The sequence below is a fragment of the Carassius gibelio genome, chromosome B1 (genome assembly GCF_023724105.1).
Source record: "Carassius gibelio isolate Cgi1373 ecotype wild population from Czech Republic chromosome B1, carGib1.2-hapl.c, whole genome shotgun sequence".
Classification (NCBI taxonomy): domain Eukaryota; kingdom Metazoa; phylum Chordata; class Actinopteri; order Cypriniformes; family Cyprinidae; genus Carassius; species Carassius gibelio.
In genome coordinates, this window is record NC_068396.1 from 15704232 (window position 1) to 15720631 (window position 16400).

The 16400-nt window shown below is 35.4% G+C and overlaps 1 protein-coding gene across 1 annotated transcript in view; it reads right to left on the bottom strand.

The window, feature by feature from the left end:
- fhdc1 (FH2 domain containing 1) overlaps window positions 1–15502 on the bottom strand; it is a 30017-nt gene extending 14515 nt beyond the window's left edge. Inside the window, exons 1-2 of the mRNA XM_052544928.1 lie at window positions 15372–15502; window positions 1518–2362 (exon numbers count right to left, since the gene is read on the bottom strand). Of these exons, the coding sequence (XP_052400888.1) occupies window positions 1518–1952 (435 nt within the window). The 5' untranslated portion in view covers window positions 1953–2362; window positions 15372–15502. The remainder of the gene's footprint in view (window positions 1–1517; window positions 2363–15371) is intronic.
- Window positions 15503–16400: the final 898 nt, after the last annotated feature.

Sequence of the window (16400 nt, forward strand, 5' to 3'; positions counted from 1 at the left end):
CAATCTGTCACTCTCTCTCTAGCATACACATTTACATGACCCATGTTTGTGATACGTGTAATTTGTGACGCTTCACAAACTCAAAGGAGTGGCAATGCTGTGTCTGAAATTACAACCGAGACCACATGCATGGTCCATGCCACCTCGGACAAACAATACACAGCTTCATTAGATCTGCACAGGTACACTTGGTGCCTTTGTGGATAATTACAAAGCTACCCAGGCCAGGAGCAACCACACAAAACAACACAAAAACACAGCTGGTCGCTTAGACACAAAATGACGAGCTCACGGGAGCATATGTTTTGGATAATAGGGACATACCGGTATATGCTTTATGTAAAGGTGGAAAACCCAAATTGCACACACCTAATAATCCTTTTTATAACCTAGTGAAAAAAAATGCTTCGTACATGATAGAAAATGCTGCATACATGATAGGTAGAGGCACTGTACATTATAGGCAATTGTTGGCAAACATGTTAACATGCAGCAAGCAAATAAAAGTTTTATCAAATTACCCTCTCTCTTTGTTAGTGATTTATGCATAATGTTCACTCGGGATATAAACTGAAATGGACAATTTGGACATATTTACAGCAACTAAAATATAAAAGCTTTTACAGTATGTATGCACAGCTTTTAAATGTAAAAAATATATATATATATATATATCTCACACCTATGTTGACCCTAAAGGTTTTTTTTCAAAAGTATAATATTGTATTATTGTAATATTCTAAATGGTTATAATACAAAATCAGGTAAATGCAATGGAATTTTATGCAATTGAACACATTTAATTATAGATTAAACACAATAAAATCATCCTATACATTCCATGAATTACTGTATGAACTTAAAAAGATTATTTTGATTTCAGTTGATTCCCATATTGTAAAGAAAACACGTACTCTTTATATGTTGTTAAATATGTTCTAAATATATTAAAAATAAATGTATGTTTTTTAAAACCACGCTTTTAGTCCAAACACTAACAATAACTAATAAAATCATGTTGAATTTAAAGATGTTCCACAGTATCTGGTAAAGTGACTTGTAGGCTAGATAGATATCAGAATGGAAAGCAATTTTTTTATTTAATTTTTTCTGCCATTGTACTTGACTGTATATGATCTGTTATTTGATTGCCTAAATTTATATTTATGCCTTATATTGGCCAATATAGAAATATAACAATAATTGATTATTTTATTGATTTAAATGATGTTAATTAATTATTGGTTATCTGTACTGACTTATCTTTTCACATTGGTGCATCCCTAATATCTAACAGTATTGGCTAAATTCCACTCATGGCCAATCCTAACACAAGTTGCGCTTTTTAGTCATTTTTAAAAATAAATGTGAACTGAAATAGGCAGTCTCAAGCCTGTTAGGAGTGCAAAACATTCACCTATGATGTAGAGACAACATAATTACACTGTTACACTGTCTTGCCAGCATTGACTGCAGACATCCCAAGCAATGATTTAGTTCTACTCAGTTTGACTTACCTCATCCTTGCTCTCTTTAAATGAACCTCTGGATCTTCCAGCACGAGGATGTCCACTGCTTGTCTGGGTCCGAACCTCCTCTTGCTGGCCGAAGAGCTCCTCCACTGTCCTCACATCAATTTGATACTGCTGCTGTCTTACTGCTAGAGTCCAAATATTCGGTTTCCCCCGAACCTTCTCTTCAGGAATGGTTTTCCAGAAGAAGCTCCGTACTCGTCGTTTCTTGCGTGAAGCATGAGGATGGCCTGGAGGTGGTGGTGGAGGAGGTAGAGGAGGTGGTGGAGGTACTGCTGGAGGGCAGGAAGTGCTATCATGTCCATGACTAGGGTCAATTGAGGAGGTTTTAGAGGGTTCAAATGGCAGTGGATTTACTACTGGTGTGGTACAGTCGCTTGCCGACTCCTCCGCAGCAGTCACACTTGCCATGACAAACATTACATTAGCAATGACAGCAGTCCTGGAGGGCCAGGCTGTGAGGGGAAATCTTGCCCTGTTTCCCACAACACCTAACAAACTGGGACAGTCCCAAGGTCTTTCTTACGCATAGTCACTTATACAACTGACAGCCGGGTAATTAATGAGTCTTTCCTCTAGCAGAATATGTGCGGAGATGATTCTAAGTCAGAATTTAGTGCAAATAATTAAGAAATGAATGTTTTCACCAAATTGTCAACTGTCTCATTGATCTAGCAATAATGACAAATGATGGACACAGGTGTTTCGCAATCCCTTTAGGCCAGTCTCACATATTTTGTCTTCACTTCTTCTACCTAGTCTCATAATGCAGAGTTGTTGTTTTCAAGATTTTGCCCACCGTGGTGTGGTCAGAGGTCAAACCCTTGGAACTGCAAGAAAGACAAAAGACACACACACATACAAAATCAAAATTACTGAGGTTCAGTCAGGCGAAGGAACTTGGAACCTAAAACAGAGAAAATGAGAAAGTAACAGACATCAAAAGAGAAAGGCCTCAGTAGGAAAACGCCAAATGCTATTGTTCAATGGGGCCAGCCTTCTATTGTAAAAATGGTCTTGACAGTTGAATCAAATCTTCACTAATGAAAACTTACACAGGGTCATGGCAAAAAAAAAGTGCCAACTTACCACCAATTACCTTTACATAACATACTGTAGTTACATAACATATAGTTATTCATTCAGTTTGGTGATAATTTAATGAAGTATTATTATTAAGAAATTGCATTTTTTTGTGAAGAGTCTAAATGGTGTAAACACATAGTGTATACTATAATACTAGTTTATTATAAAAAGTGTTTTTATTATGATCCATTGATATGATTAGTTGAAGAATACCTATTATGCCCTTTTTTACAATATGTTATATAAGTCCCAGGTGTCCCCAGAGTGTGTCTGTGAAGTTTCAGCTCAAAATACTCCACAGATCATTTATTATATCATTTTAAAAACATCTATTTTGAGTGTAAGCAGAAACGCTTTTTCTTGTATGCTCTTCAAATGCAAATAAGCTGCTGTGCTGAAATTTTGTAACCATATTAGTTTAAACTTCTAATATACTTTTTTTTTTTTTTTGAGCGCGCACATCGGGAAGCATGCACACAGAAAGCGGCTGTCACATGGCATGTGAATACTGAAGCTCTTTTTTATGTCTTAATCTGACATATGCACATAAGTTTACCACATGATCTCATAAAGAAAATATACCTGTGGGAACTTTTTTGCAAGATGCGAAATACATTCCAATAAGTCCATATCACTGCAGTTTACAACAGAAATGAACACTAGAGGCATTAAAACAATGTGCACGCTCCAAATGTTTTGCTTTATGGATGTAACAAGCTTACATGTAGCTCAGCTGGCATGGAATTGGACTGAGGATGTGGAATCCATGGGTATGAATCCTATCAAAAACATGATAAAAGAGTCATGTTTTTTATAGGATATCAGTCTCAATACAATTCTCAATCTCAATCATCTATGAAAGATAAGAGATTGTAAAACAATCTAAAACAGCATACTTGCATTTGTGTTTTTACATTACATTCCCTTTTGTTCATGCTATCCGGTAGGTTTAGGTGTAGCTCAAAGGATACATTATTTTACATCACAGAGCATTAGAGTTATAGTCCCTCTGCAATTGTGTGTGTGTGTGGGGGTGGGGTGGGGGGGGGGTGATCGCTACAGTAACGAATGCTTGTGCACAAATCACTGTCATGCACATGCTCAAAAGAACTGTATGAACTACTGCATAAAAATAATAATAACAAAGCAATTGAATAAGTAAATTAGAATGCTAAAATAAATTCTAGGTTTGTAGTTATATATGAGTGCCATCTAAAATTTTCTTCTAAAATGGTTATTTTTGCAGGCTTCTATGTTTATATTCAGTTATTTTATATTAACCCTTTCGCACGTGAGTTTAACACAACGCAGCCACAATAGATCTGTATGACACATGGATCGCTTTTATTTTGTATTTCCTGTGTTATTCAAAATATTCACAAACATATATTATGTATATTAATTTATTTCAAACTAAAAAAAAAAAAAAAAAAAAAGAGATGACAACAGAACAGGAGAAAATGGGATTCTTTCAATCTCCACAAGGGCTTGTACCATGGCAGAACTCTTTGTAATGGACAACAAAGTGATGTAATGATACGTTTTTATAATAAATGATAAGACATTTGTTCTTTGCTTTGTTTTTTTTTAAAAGGTGTATTAAAAAGTACATTAAAATATATTAAAGTGCATAAACACACACAAAACTCTAATACATATGGTGGGAGGGGTACTAGCAGACTAATCACAGCCCTTGCGGTCTGTGTAGATTTGACGTGCTGTGACATTTTTGGAGAGGTGCATGTCTACAGTGTAGTTTCGACACAGAAGTATAAATCAGCCTTAAGACCTGCCTTCTTTCATTTGATTGGCCATCTCTATCATTTTGACTTTGACAAGTGCTGTTGGACCAGGAGGCAGAACTTGAAAACTTTATTTCATCCCAACAACAAACACTTTACTCATACTTATACACAGAGTCTTACTTTCTATCAGTTATGTCTTTTAAAGGACAAAATGTGTGGAAAAAATAATACAAATTAGACATAAATGACAAAAAATGCAGGCCAGGAGCAAGGCTCTGTAGAGGAGCGAGGCTCTGTGCGGTCACACACTTGGCACAGCCGGCGTTAACTGGCGGTACGTATTTCTCGTCTTGAGAAAAGGTTTCCACAGGTACGTTTTAGTTGCAAGTTCATGTTAAAAACTCTCATGAGTTACAAAAACAGTTATGTCTGTGAAGGTCAACAGCTGGGAAAGAAATTGCATGTTTATATTAGATCTGTGTAGCAGCAGCATTATATACAGTAAATAAAACAATAAATCTACTGCTCCACTTTAAGATCGACTTTCTACATCACAGAGGGCGCAAAATCTGAGTGGGTCGTTTTGTCACAAGCTTGCAGAGAAATGCTTACCAAAAGCCTTTTATTGGTTTGTTCTTGGTAACACTTTAGAATACAGTAGGTAACACTTGTTAACTATTAACTACGACATTTCTCTCAATAAATTTTTAATTTGCTGCTTATTAATAGTTAGTAAGCTAGTTATAGGTTTAGGTATTGGGTAAGATTAGGGATGTAGAATAAGGTCAAGTAGAATAAAGCATTTAATTAATATGTTCTTAATTAACACTAATACATGGCTAATATTCTAGTAATATGCATGCTAATAAGCAAATTATAGGTGTTACCTATTCTAAAGTGTTACCTTGTTCCTTTCCACGTTTTCTGTGTTGGTCATGCTCTGGGGACCCTGATTATAGCACTTAAAGACATAAAATTGTGATTTTAATGAAATATCTCACCTTTAAAGAAAATTAAGTGAATTAATTATCGTGTAGACCTAAAACTCACTATCAGTGTAACTTACTAAAATGAACCAGGGAGATGATCATGTTGATCCACATCAATAGATGGCAGTGCAGCCAACACCATTATGGTACTGCATTTCTGTGAAGAACAGATTTGCAAATAGTAGCTAAAACACAACTTTCATGCACCTTTGAATATTTAAGGTAGAATGTGTCGTAATGAACACTGAACAAGAATGTTGCTCAAGGTGTAAATGATTTTAACACTGTTTTTGTTTTTCTGCGGATTCAGTTCTTGTAACTCATTGTACATTACTATAAATTTATATAATATTTAATCATATACATTTTGGTAAATGTTTAGCAACTGAAATAGCAACTGAATCCAGAATTACATAATTAGAATAGTTTTCATACTGGTGATTCACTCATGCCACATCTGTTATTTGAATATACAAAACAGCCGACATCAAACAGCCTTCAAAGTACAGTGAGGTTGTCAAGGAGACCAGCCAACAACCAATCCGCAAAAAAGCAGCTATTTGACATAAACGTTGGCATAGATATACAACCAAAGTTGTAAAAAAAGGAATTGCTTAATTTCTACTATTTTGATATATATAATGTACAAGAGCCTTGTGAGAAGCTTGCATTGGTCAGCACTTTATCAGTGTGGCTCAGGGCTTGTCATGCAGGTGTCTGTATCTCAGACACCGAGAGAGCAGAGACTGCGGGTAATGGCACTGGATTTATATCTTATGTACTACTGTCAGGAATGACATACTGCACTCTGCTGGGAGAGGCCAGAGCAAAATGCCACAGCACGTTTGGATCCGACTTAAAAGATTTGGTTATGTAACATGTATTTCACAGAGAGGCTGAGGGTCATAAAAGTCTCATTTCAGGGAAAAAGCAAAAACGTGGTGCCATTGCTACTTGTGAGGTATCTTTAATGCAGGGATTGTTCAGTGTAGACAAAAGTTAAAAAGTTGTTATAACAACATGTTAGTTTTTACTGACAAAGCTGATTGGGGTGAAAGGATGTTCTGGAAACACAGAATACAAGACACCAAGTGCTGTAAACCAGAGCTCATCATACTCTCATGTCTCATTCGATCCTCAAGGTTTTTACTTATTAAAAGACAAATGACGTCACAGGAAGACTCTGTTTCCGTGCTGGTTCAGCTGAGTTAGGCGCAAGCTACTATGTATAATTTATTCATATGTAAAAGTAGGTGTATTTTTCCTTCTAAAGTCTTCTTCTTCAGAAGGGTTATGCTGTATGATGGTTTAAATTTTTTTTTAAGAATAATAATGTAAGTATATAGTATATGCGTGAGTGTTCAGATCCAAAATGTACATGCACTGTGTTGGCTAGAAAAGAGAGTAAAGGGTTAACACTCTGTCACACATTCTATCTCACCTCAGTGGTGTCTTTGCTGCAATGTCAGCGACAGTGTACAGCAACACACTCAGATACACAGCACCAAATCTGTTCATGATTATAACCGACATCACATTTACAAACGTTACAGAATGCTGGAAACCCATTTTAAAGCAACGTGATTTTAGGGTAAATCACACACTTTGATCATGTGATTAAACACAAACACGTCAAGTCCAGTAAATCTAAAGAGCACTGGACATCCAACTGGCCATTTGTGAAAAAGACAAATGTGGATGAAGGAAACAATATTGTTCATGAAATTAATAAAAAACGGGATAGTTCATCCAAGAATAAAAATTCTGTCATCATTCATGCATCCTCACATCATTCCAAACTCGTGAACAGAAATAGATATTTTTTATATTCTCTCATCATTTTTGTCCATCAATTAAAAACGATTGAAAAGATTAAATGGTCTTCTGAAGAGATGATCGCATTATACATACATATTTGATTTAGGCTTTTATTAATATATACACATTTATCATCGTACATACTTATAGCTCATCAAATATGATGATTGGATGTGTGACTATGGATTGTAGAGTGGTACGAAAATACTTTTTTTTAGATAGTTAAAACAATGAAGCATGTCCATGTTTCCATGTAGAATTATTTTTAAATACATAAATAATGCGGATGTCTATGTTGCATTACATGATTTAGATAGTAGAATACTTGTGTTTACTATAAAACAATTTATTAAAAAAAGAGGCATCTAAGCCTCTTTCTAACTCAGAACTGAGAGCTGGACTCAAATCTACCTCGTCAAAAATCTGATTGCTACAGACATTTTTAAGTATAGCTAAAGTACTTTTTAGCATATTTGGAAATAATGGGGCAGTCCTGTACTTATAAACACATAGGCTGTTCCCAGACCATTAGACATCTGTTCATATGTTTGGGTGCCTGGAAAATTAATCCTCCTTAGGAGAAAATCGCCTAAAATGTCTCATTGTTTGTTTGTTAGTGATTAGTCCTTTTGTTTAGAAAAGATGTCAGAACAAAATCATCTAATAAAGTAGATGGTGTGTATGTCAAATACTTGAACTTGGTCTTAAAAAACAAATTTCCCCAGAAGAATACTCATTTGATCTATTTCAAAGGCTCTGTTCTGCACTGTAATAACTTCAATAAGCCCTTACATTTAGAATTTGCTGACTTAAATAACGTGAATTTAGATGTTACTACATGCAACATTTTTAAATTACATATTTTGTTTCAGTGAAGTAAACAACAGTGTAAAACTGAAAGATGATCTGGCAGTGATTCTTCAGAAGACCCTCAAGAGGCAGCAGAAGGTACAAAAGTGTATTCATTTCAACTAACACAACAGTAGACTTGCTTGCCCTTGGGTCTGTCTACGTACAAGCACACACATAACTTACAAATAAACTTTTTCCCTACAAACCCAGACAATCGTACATCATCTTCCCTACTACAACTCTTCAGACAAAGTCTTGCCCTGTTAACTGAATCAATTTATATTGCACTTTGAAACACTCTGCTCATAGATTGATTTCCAGTATGTCTGGTAAATGAGGCCTGAGGCAATAACCCACACACTGGATATCTAATACCTTCAGTGGAATATTTGGGTGGAATGAACAGCACCAAGACAAAGAACCTTTGAGGAAACACATAGAAATTGAGAAATACTTAATCAGATTCAAGCATTAATGTCTTAATGGTGCTTGTGCTAAGGATTCAGCAATTGGTGCAAGTGTCTCTAAGCCATTTACCAAAGTTCATACACCAACAGGGTCTTTAGAAGATTAAGCTGCTTTCATAATCAAAAGAAAGACTGGGAAGCTAAATGTTCTAAAAGAACAGTGATAGAAGCCACTAGTTTTGTTTAAGACCCAGACATACTGACTTATACATTGCCCGCGGTCACCTGCTATATGCAAATCATGTGGCCATTTCTGTCTCCAGCATTAATTTATTGCCAAGTGTGATGTTGGTTGATGATGATGGTTTAAATGCTGTTAATGATTTTAAAAGGCTAATGGAAGTGTGAGAGTCTTGTCCTGTAACTAGTGGTCAACCGATATTGTTTTTTTGACAGCCAAAATCTTGGAAAGCAGGGGGCCGATTTGACTTTCTCAGTTTGTATCCGCAGTAATTTTACACTTGTCTAGTACAAATATGTCACTTTGTTTCATCATTACAGTGTATATTTTTTCTTTATTTACCTTCAAAAAATGGAAGTGAAATGTAACAACATGCCTCATAGGTGGGGTTCATTGTAACATCTCAGGGGCACGTTGTAACATGACCATATAACAGCTTAAAATGTTATCTGATCGAATTAATAAATAATATACAAGACAAACTAAAATATTTGTTAATATTATAATATATATATTTCAAATAAAATAATGGCGTTTTTTAAGAATTAAAAATTATCTGATTTTAGAGTTTGACAATGAAAACATTGCAGCCATGCTTGGGACAGCCCACATAAACAAGTAAAAATGCTTTACATATCTTGAAATAATAATTTCTAAACATTAAACATTGACTGTCAGTCTTTATTCACCTGTTTCTTGTTGTTTCTCATTAAAATTCATTAAAGTAAATAGTGTAAATTACATCGCTAATGTCACAGAATAGCATATTGTAACACAGTGTTTCAACGGTATCTCATCTGCGCAAGTGGAATTTAAAACTGCTAAATAACAGATTGAAGATTAAAATAATAGTAGATTTGTCTAATTTTATCATTAAATGAATAATAAAAATTGAGATGAAAAATTTACTTAAGCCAGAATTAAAATTTTACGATGGTAAAATAAATGTTCAGCAATAGATTTTTTTATTTTGGCGCACATTTTTTTCCGGATAATGTTGAAATGGTAACTAATAAATGTATGTTTCACAAATAAATAAATATTTAATAAAAAAATTATAAAAAGGAAGTAAACATTTTGACCATCAGGGCACTAAGTATTCTGGGAAGTTTGTGTGCATTGGGAATCATATTTTTCAAATAAAGCCATGGTAACACTCATTTTACATACAGCACACAGAGAAAATGACATGAATATGACAGTGGGCAAATGCATAAAGCGCAGCATAATTTGAAATCACAAGTTTAAAGTTTAAAGCATTCAATTTACATGGACTGACATCACACAGAGAACACGCGATCATGCTGGATAAAAATACACACTTCACAAGATCTCACAGCTGAATTGGAACAAGTTTGCAAGGTTTGTGAAATTATACATTCATTAGTTATTCAAAGATTTGTTTAAATGAAACAAACGTGTATTTGCTTAAAGCTGATGGCAAATGAGAAACTATTATAATGTTTGCCTTTCTATTACTAATAATATAAAAGCAATCATTATAATACTCCTTGTATACATTAATTCCTTTGTTTAACCGTTCTGATTATTAGACAGACTTCTATTTGTATTAGACAGAACTGTTAACAATGACAGTAAAGAACAGAGAGAGTGTGAGCACTGTGTGCTCAGGTGCTGCCTTTCTCAGCGTCATCAAAATAAAAGAAATAGAAAAACTTATCGGCCAATGCCGATATTTGAAAAATGCCAAATATCAGCTGATATATCACCCAGGCTGATATTTGACCACTAGTTGTAACAGTTAACTTTAATTTCCTAACTTCTCATATTTTGAGTCATTATAATTGCACTGTAGTCTATATATTGTGTGTAAAACAAAGTGTAAAACATTGGTGAGGCTACTGATGCCATCAAAGTACTCTACTGGTGCGTTCAAGTCATCTCGTATAGATCGTATTTATGAGTTGAATGCACATGAACGCTACAACAATATTGTAAATACCAGTGGGGAGCTCAGGATTTTCTTTATGCCCCGATCTGTACGAGTTGGGGGCGTGTCAGTGATTAACATGGCGGAATATACAATTCTTAAAGGTATTTAGCTGTGATATTGTCAGGCTTTTCTATTTACAGCGCAGTAAGTTAATCAACGATGCATCATATGATGGCATTTTAGTATAACAATGCAACTTTTAACAATAAAGTTGGCAGTGGCTTCATAAATTAATTTAAAACATTAAAAAACGAAGTGTACCTAATGCACATTTCTTTGTTCTTCATTTTCTAGAACAAGAGTTTAAGAACATTGCTGTATTTTTGTGTTATAAATTAAGAGAAAGTACTCCGCCATCTTGCTCCGATGAAAGTGACTTAAACGCACATGCCGTCTTAAGCACGACTTCCCACCTTGTGCGTACAAACTTCCCAGGAGGACTTGAACGCACCATACCAGTCAGTAACTGAGGCCACATTTATCTACTACTGGGGAAGTCTGGGCCTAATGGTTAGAGAGTCGGACTCCCAATTGAAAGATTGTGAGTTTGAGTCCTGGGCTGGCAGGAATTGTGGGTGGGGGGAGTGCATGTACAGTTCTCTCTCCACTTTCAATACCACGACTTAGGTGCCCTTGAGCAAGGCATCGAACCCCCAACTGCTCCCCGGGCGCATAATGGCTGCCCACTGCTCCGGGTGTGTGTTCACAGTGTGTGTGTGTGTGGACTTCGGATGGGTTAAATGCAGAGCACAAATTCTGAGTATGGGTCACCATACTTGGCTGAATGTCACGTCACTTTCACTTTAAAAACTGAAATGATTTCAAATGGAATATTGGTGTAAATTCTGCTGATAAAAATACGTTTTATATGTGATGGTGTAAAACCAACAGACATAGTCGAGGTTTTGATGAAATAAGAATACATTTTAGAAGCATCAGTAAGGCTTGTCGCAGGCGACCCCTCTATTGTGTGGGGTCATTACGGTTATGTTACTGCTCCCGATCGAGACGGAGCATCGCCGAACTCAAATCGAACTCAAAACAAACTCAAAACTCTTGATCAGGCTGCTTTTGACGTGATACCCAATATAGCCAATACAGCCAATGAGATCGAGCAAGTGTCACCTACCAGACGTTGTGTGCTTCTATAGCTGAAACCTGGCAGCCACAAAGAAATTTTCTTGCTTGAGTTAACTATTTCTTTAACGTTTAATGAAAAATATAAATAATTTATATTTGCATTATATATTTATATTGTATATTTTTATCTGTATTTCTGGCAAATAAAAACAGTTAGTCCAAAAAATATATATATTTTTGGTGCCCTGATATGACTCTTTTAAGGACACTGCAGAACTTCTTATTTCATATGCGAGGTGTTGATCTGTTCATAAACGTGTTGGTTTACTGCATCAAAGTGTTCTGTATGAACAAAACCTATGGAGATATTTACTCATCCTCCTGCTTTCATTCACAATGTGGAAAAGATCTTTAAAATAATAATGTTTAATGTAACAAGTTAAAGATTTTTTTTATTATTTTATTTTTTTTATAGGACAATGATTTCTCCACTGACGACTGTAATGAATCTTCTGCTTATCAAATGTAACCGTAGCTGGGGGCAGGGTGAGGCTTGACCCAAATACATAGTGTGAGGATGCTATTATAGTGAAGAGATAAGATACAATGATATAAAGATATCAGATATAAAACACATCTGGACACGATTTGAGAGAACTTAATGAGAATATAAATTTAGCTAAATCACTAAAACAGGGAATCCAGTTGTCTGTGTAATAATGTAACACTTTATAAAGGTATGTATAAATATATACTTGTAAAGACAGATGTTTTAACTGAATCTGTGTTGCTGGGAGGTGGTGAGTGGCCAGCATGAGAAAGCTTGCTTCTCGAAGCCTAGTGAGCTCTATTGATCTCGAAAGGCCATTAGAGAAGGTAAATAAAGCAGCAACAAAGACCGCCCAACACAACTATACAGTAATCAAACAGACCTCAGAGAAATCTTCAAGAATTCTTTAGAAGACAAACTAGTTCTAAACCTAAAAAAAAAAGAAAGTTCCAGCTGGATGATATAATTCACAAAGTACAACAATTTCTGTACATCACACACAGAAGCATGATCTAAAGCAGAACAAGTGCTATATGAGAAGAAGAAAAAAAACTGAATGTGTCCTTTATGTTTCTGGGAAAGACATAAAGGTTAATTTTTAAAGATTTTTGAGCCATGAAGATTATCCTGTCCACATGGGACCAGGACTCAATGTAGCTTGAAAAGTGCACTGACTGGGATACAGTACTAATGTAAATGGTCTTTGCTGTCAATCACTGAAGATGCATATTGGCTTGTGGGCATTTATTCTATACACATGCTTCACTTTAATGTGAACTAAATGAGTGTTAAGTCACATACACTTGCTAAAATGGTCCCAATGTGATAACCATAGAGGACTAGCAAATTACACAAACACACACACACACATGCTCATATTACAGTCACTGCTAACAGCTAATACATCTACTTGTTCTCCACCACGAACAAGATTTTCTGTTTCCCACAGTCACAAATTCCACTAAGTGGTTCAGTCCCCATAGGAACAACTAGTAATTGTAGACAGTGAAATGACCGCAATAAAATATAAATGGCCTCATGTGCAAACAAAGAGAGCACACTGGTATAAATCAAACCTCTCAGAATACCAAAACCATCCTAATACATCTTGATAGAACAAAATAGGAAAAACAAGATTTTTGATGTTCTTCGAGCAGTTTTCTATAGGGAAGTGAATCATCCAGTGGCACATACGGAAGGACGCACTTTGGTTGTCATGATGACAGCAGGTGTGAGGGGATGCTGAAGTCCAAACACCTGATGTTTACGTGTGTGCAAATGAGAGAGCTAGACGCTTACTGCTGAATTTAGTCCCTTTAGAGCCCATTAGAAGCATTGTGACAGATTAAGTACAACAACAACTGGAACTATGATGATGACAATGTTGTTGTTTTTAACTAAAGCTTAAACTATAAAAAATATTTTTTGGTAACTGAAATAAAGACAAAATTAAATAAGCGATTGAAATACTGATGAAATATAAAAGGTTTGACTTAACAAATGGGAAAACTAGAAATGTTGCACTGGGATCTAACAGAAATAAAATAAGTTGAAACAAAAAAACAAACAAAAAAGTATTTTAAGAAACTAACAACAAACTAAAACTTAAATTAAAACTGAATATATATATATATATATATATATATATATATATATATATATATATATATATGTATGTATGTATGTATGTATGTATGTATGTATATATATATATATATATATATATATATATATATATATATATATATATATATACATACATACATACATACATATATATATATATATATATATATATATATATATATATATATATATATATATATAAACAAATTGTTTTTGTTTTAAATATTGAACATTCTATATATAAATAACACGTATTTCTGTTATTTTTTGTGAATAGAAATGGGAGCTTAAATGTGTATGTTTTTGTGATTGATTACAAATGTACACTGCAACATTCTTTGCACATTTAGGAATAAACAATAAACAACACAAAAAAAAAAAAAAAAAAACATTCCACAAAAGCACAATCATTCTCAGATAGTGTTACCACGGTAATCTATCTGGTCAGTACTTTGGGGGCGCTTGCACCAATTGAGTTCCCTCACTTTAGGGTGTGTTACCGTGGCAATGTGACAACGGACAACCACCCTCCCCCGTTGACCCACCCTGAGGGAAAACTTTTCCCTAAGCTTTGTTCCAGAACTCCTGAATGGATTGTCACCAATTCATCTCACCATGAGAAATGGGATGGGCTACTAAAGAAGCCTGCTTCAGAGGATTACAATAAAGCACACCACAGTCTGTGACAAAGCAGCACAAAAAGCACTACTAACAGCCCTAAGGGTCTCTACTGGGCATTAGAAAGAGCAGCAGCAGAAACCGTCGAATGCATACATTAATACTTTACAGTTGTCCTGTGAATTCATATTTATAGGATAGCCTACTGTGACTATGACAGATTTCACATGATGTAATGTTTACAGACCATGGTCCAACACAATAAAGTTAAATAAAGGAGGCACGGAAGGCTTTTGAGCAGGAGGCTTTTGAGCAGGAACCGTGCTATAGTTTTCTAATTAAAGTCTAAACAACATGTTCAGATTATATAGGAGCTGACTCATGGGACCCGTGATGTTACACGAGTAAGAACCTAATCTTTAGGGATGCGTCCTATGGCGTGACAGAGAACACACTAAAGACTACAGAAATAAAACTTGAGGGTTAATAAAACGGAAACGCATAATGGATCGATTAGTATATCCAAATGTAAGACAAGAGAGAAAGACGGGCGAAATTATAAAATCTATAACTACAACTGTCAATCCACACACACACACACACACACACACACACACACACACACACACACACACACACACACACACACATATATATATATATATATATATATATAAGCGGGAATATTATTATCACGAGCGACCATGCGAGAGGGAGAATTTAATTATTATTTTATTCAGTCAATGAATGCATGATCTAGTACAGGACACTGCTAGAAGAAACAAAATCATTCAGCAGCAGAAATAATTATAAAAACATAAACGTATTTTAGAGAACTAAACGTGTCATTTAAACTGGGTTTAAAGAACATACCGTGTAGAATCTAAGGGAAAGATGTAGTAGTTTTTTTCCCTGTTGCGGCAGGTGCGTGTATCCGAGGGTAGGTGTGTGTCGGCACAACCGACATTCTGCGCGTCCAGCGCTGCAGCGACGCTCAAAGATGCAGTGCATTACAGCCAGAGGACACACTACGCATGCGCTTGTGTGGTGTGCAGAGCTACAGCGCATGCGCAGTGCGCACTGTGACTCGCTCAGGTGAATATTTGGGACCGCTGGAGAGTGTGAGGCTGTGTCACCAGCTGGTGACGACTGTAACATGACACTACTCAGGCACAAATATTAATATTTTCATACGGCGTCGCTGGCTGTTTATTAAACATAAGCAGGTATATTTGGCAACCATGGAGATGATGGAGCATTGTCCAGATACAAATAGTAATGTTAGGGTCTCAAATAATTCTCAAATAGCCTACTGTATTGAGAACGCATCTCATTAACCTTTTTTTCCAAATCCAGTGGCTGGGCTGTAGTAATTTGCATGCATTTTGCTTTTCAGGGAAACAAAATGAAAGGGAGCACGTTTAGGCTCTAAGAGACTTTTTTTTCTTTGTTTTTTTTTTTACCTATTCCTGTATTTGGGTCTTCGATTCATGTGAAGAATTCGTTCATTTATTTATTTATTATTTAGATACAAATATGTATTTGCATAACTCTTTTCAAATAATCCCTTAATGTCCCTGAGGCGACTGTGGGAATACATCTTTATATAGCCTGCATAGACATAGCCTGTCAAATGTTGTATAGCTAAACAACAAGTTTATTAAATATTTTATATAATTTAATATGTAAAATGATGTGTAATTCAGAGATAGGCAGACCTAGGAGGATTAATTCACTCTCATTTGTAGGCTACTATTGGACACACTGTACTCAGACCAGTTACATAAATTCTGACAGGCTATATGAGGCCTTGCAGAAAAAGGACAGAGGCACTATTTCCATAACTTAAAATCCATCTACACATTCACAACGTCATCATTAAATGATGACTAAATGATCTTA